At 40.2% G+C, this 1,392-nt stretch overlaps 1 protein-coding gene across 1 annotated transcript in view; it reads left to right on the forward strand.

Annotated features, from left to right (window-relative positions):
• Positions 1–159: 159 nt before the first annotated feature.
• The window catches only part of LOC117182644 (uncharacterized protein K02A2.6-like), a 32,055-nt gene continuing 30,822 nt past the window's right edge, over positions 160–1,392 (forward strand). Inside the window, exon 1 of the mRNA XM_033375746.1 lies at positions 160–838. Coding sequence (XP_033231637.1) covers positions 160–838 — 679 coding nt within the window. The remainder of the gene's footprint in view (positions 839–1,392) is intronic.

Raw genomic sequence — 1,392 nt, forward strand, 5'->3', positions numbered from 1 at the left:
CCCCCCCCCCTCCTTGACGCCAATTGCAGTTACCGTTCTTTTAAAAAGGAAATCGACAATCGGCAGAGGCAACAGTCTCCATCGGTTTTCCGTTGAGTGCGTGTCTAAATTCAGTTTTTCTAGTCTATCTATGTTCCGTGTGTTTTTGCCAGTTCCAAAATGTCTAATCTGAGCCCATCAACTAAAAGAACTTTAAAAACTTTGACTTTAGCTGAAAAAGTTGCTTTGATTAGAGAAGTTCAAAAAGGGGCGAAGAAAAAGTCGGAAATTGCTGCTGATTTCGGAATTCGTCGGAATACTCTTTCCACTTATCTGAAAAACAAGGATAAAATTATTCAAGAATATTCGAGTTCTCAGACGAATCAGAGTAGAAAAAGATGCCGAGATGCAACGAATGAGGAATTAGATGGATGTGTAACGAAGTGGTTTAAACAAGCTCGTGATAAGAAGATCCCCGTCAGTGCACAAACAATTACAAATGGATTTGGAAAAGCAGGATTTCCTGTTGGGAAGGAGAATGTCGTCATCGCCGAAGAAAGCCTACTTGAAGAACCGAAGTTAGACGAGGAGTACGTGAGGATCGACGAAGAGGGAGCTAATTGCGGCGAGCTTGCGGATTCCGAGATTTTAGAAGAGGTCAAGGCGAAAATGGCTCCGCAGTTACCCGATGAAGAAGAAGAATATCAAGAGCCCTTTCCAGTAGTCCTAACCCCCAGTGAAGCTTTGGAATGTCTTGCAAAATTTAGGGTGTTTGCTGAATCACGCCTAGATGCGAATGAAGAAATTTTTGTAGCCCTCTGCAAGCTCAATAAATTTGCAACGAAAGAGAAAGTTGCCAGTTTGAAGCAAACCACCATCTCTGATTTCTTTATAAAAAAATAAAATCCCTTCTCTCCTCCCCACATTATAAACAATTGGTCCTTTCCAGGACCAAAAATTGTTCGAACGTTATGTATGCTCATTTATGTAATGCCACATTGCCAAATTTAATGCTCTACTCCGTAACTCGAACACCTCCATATGTTCGAGTTATAGAGGTGTTCGAGTTACGGAGTAGAGCATTAAATTTGGCAATGTGGCATTACATAAATGAGCATACCTAACGTTCGAATAATTTTTGGTCCTGGAAAGGACCAATTGTTTATAATGTGGGGAGGAGAGAAGGGATTTTATTTTTTTATAAAGAAATCAGAGATGGTGGTTTGCTTCGAACTGGCAACTTTCTCTTTCGTTGCAAATTTATTGAGCTTGCAGAGGGCTACAAAAATTTCTTCATTCACATCTAGGCACATATGTATATATATATACAGTCTGTCAAGTTAAAGCGTGGGTGGCTTTACTCGCAGTCGGTAAGGTGTATCGACATGATTTTGGTGTCAAAATATTAAGAAG

Source organism: Belonocnema kinseyi, chromosome 2, assembly GCF_010883055.1.
Source record: "Belonocnema kinseyi isolate 2016_QV_RU_SX_M_011 chromosome 2, B_treatae_v1, whole genome shotgun sequence".
NCBI lineage: Eukaryota > Metazoa > Arthropoda > Insecta > Hymenoptera > Cynipidae > Belonocnema > Belonocnema kinseyi.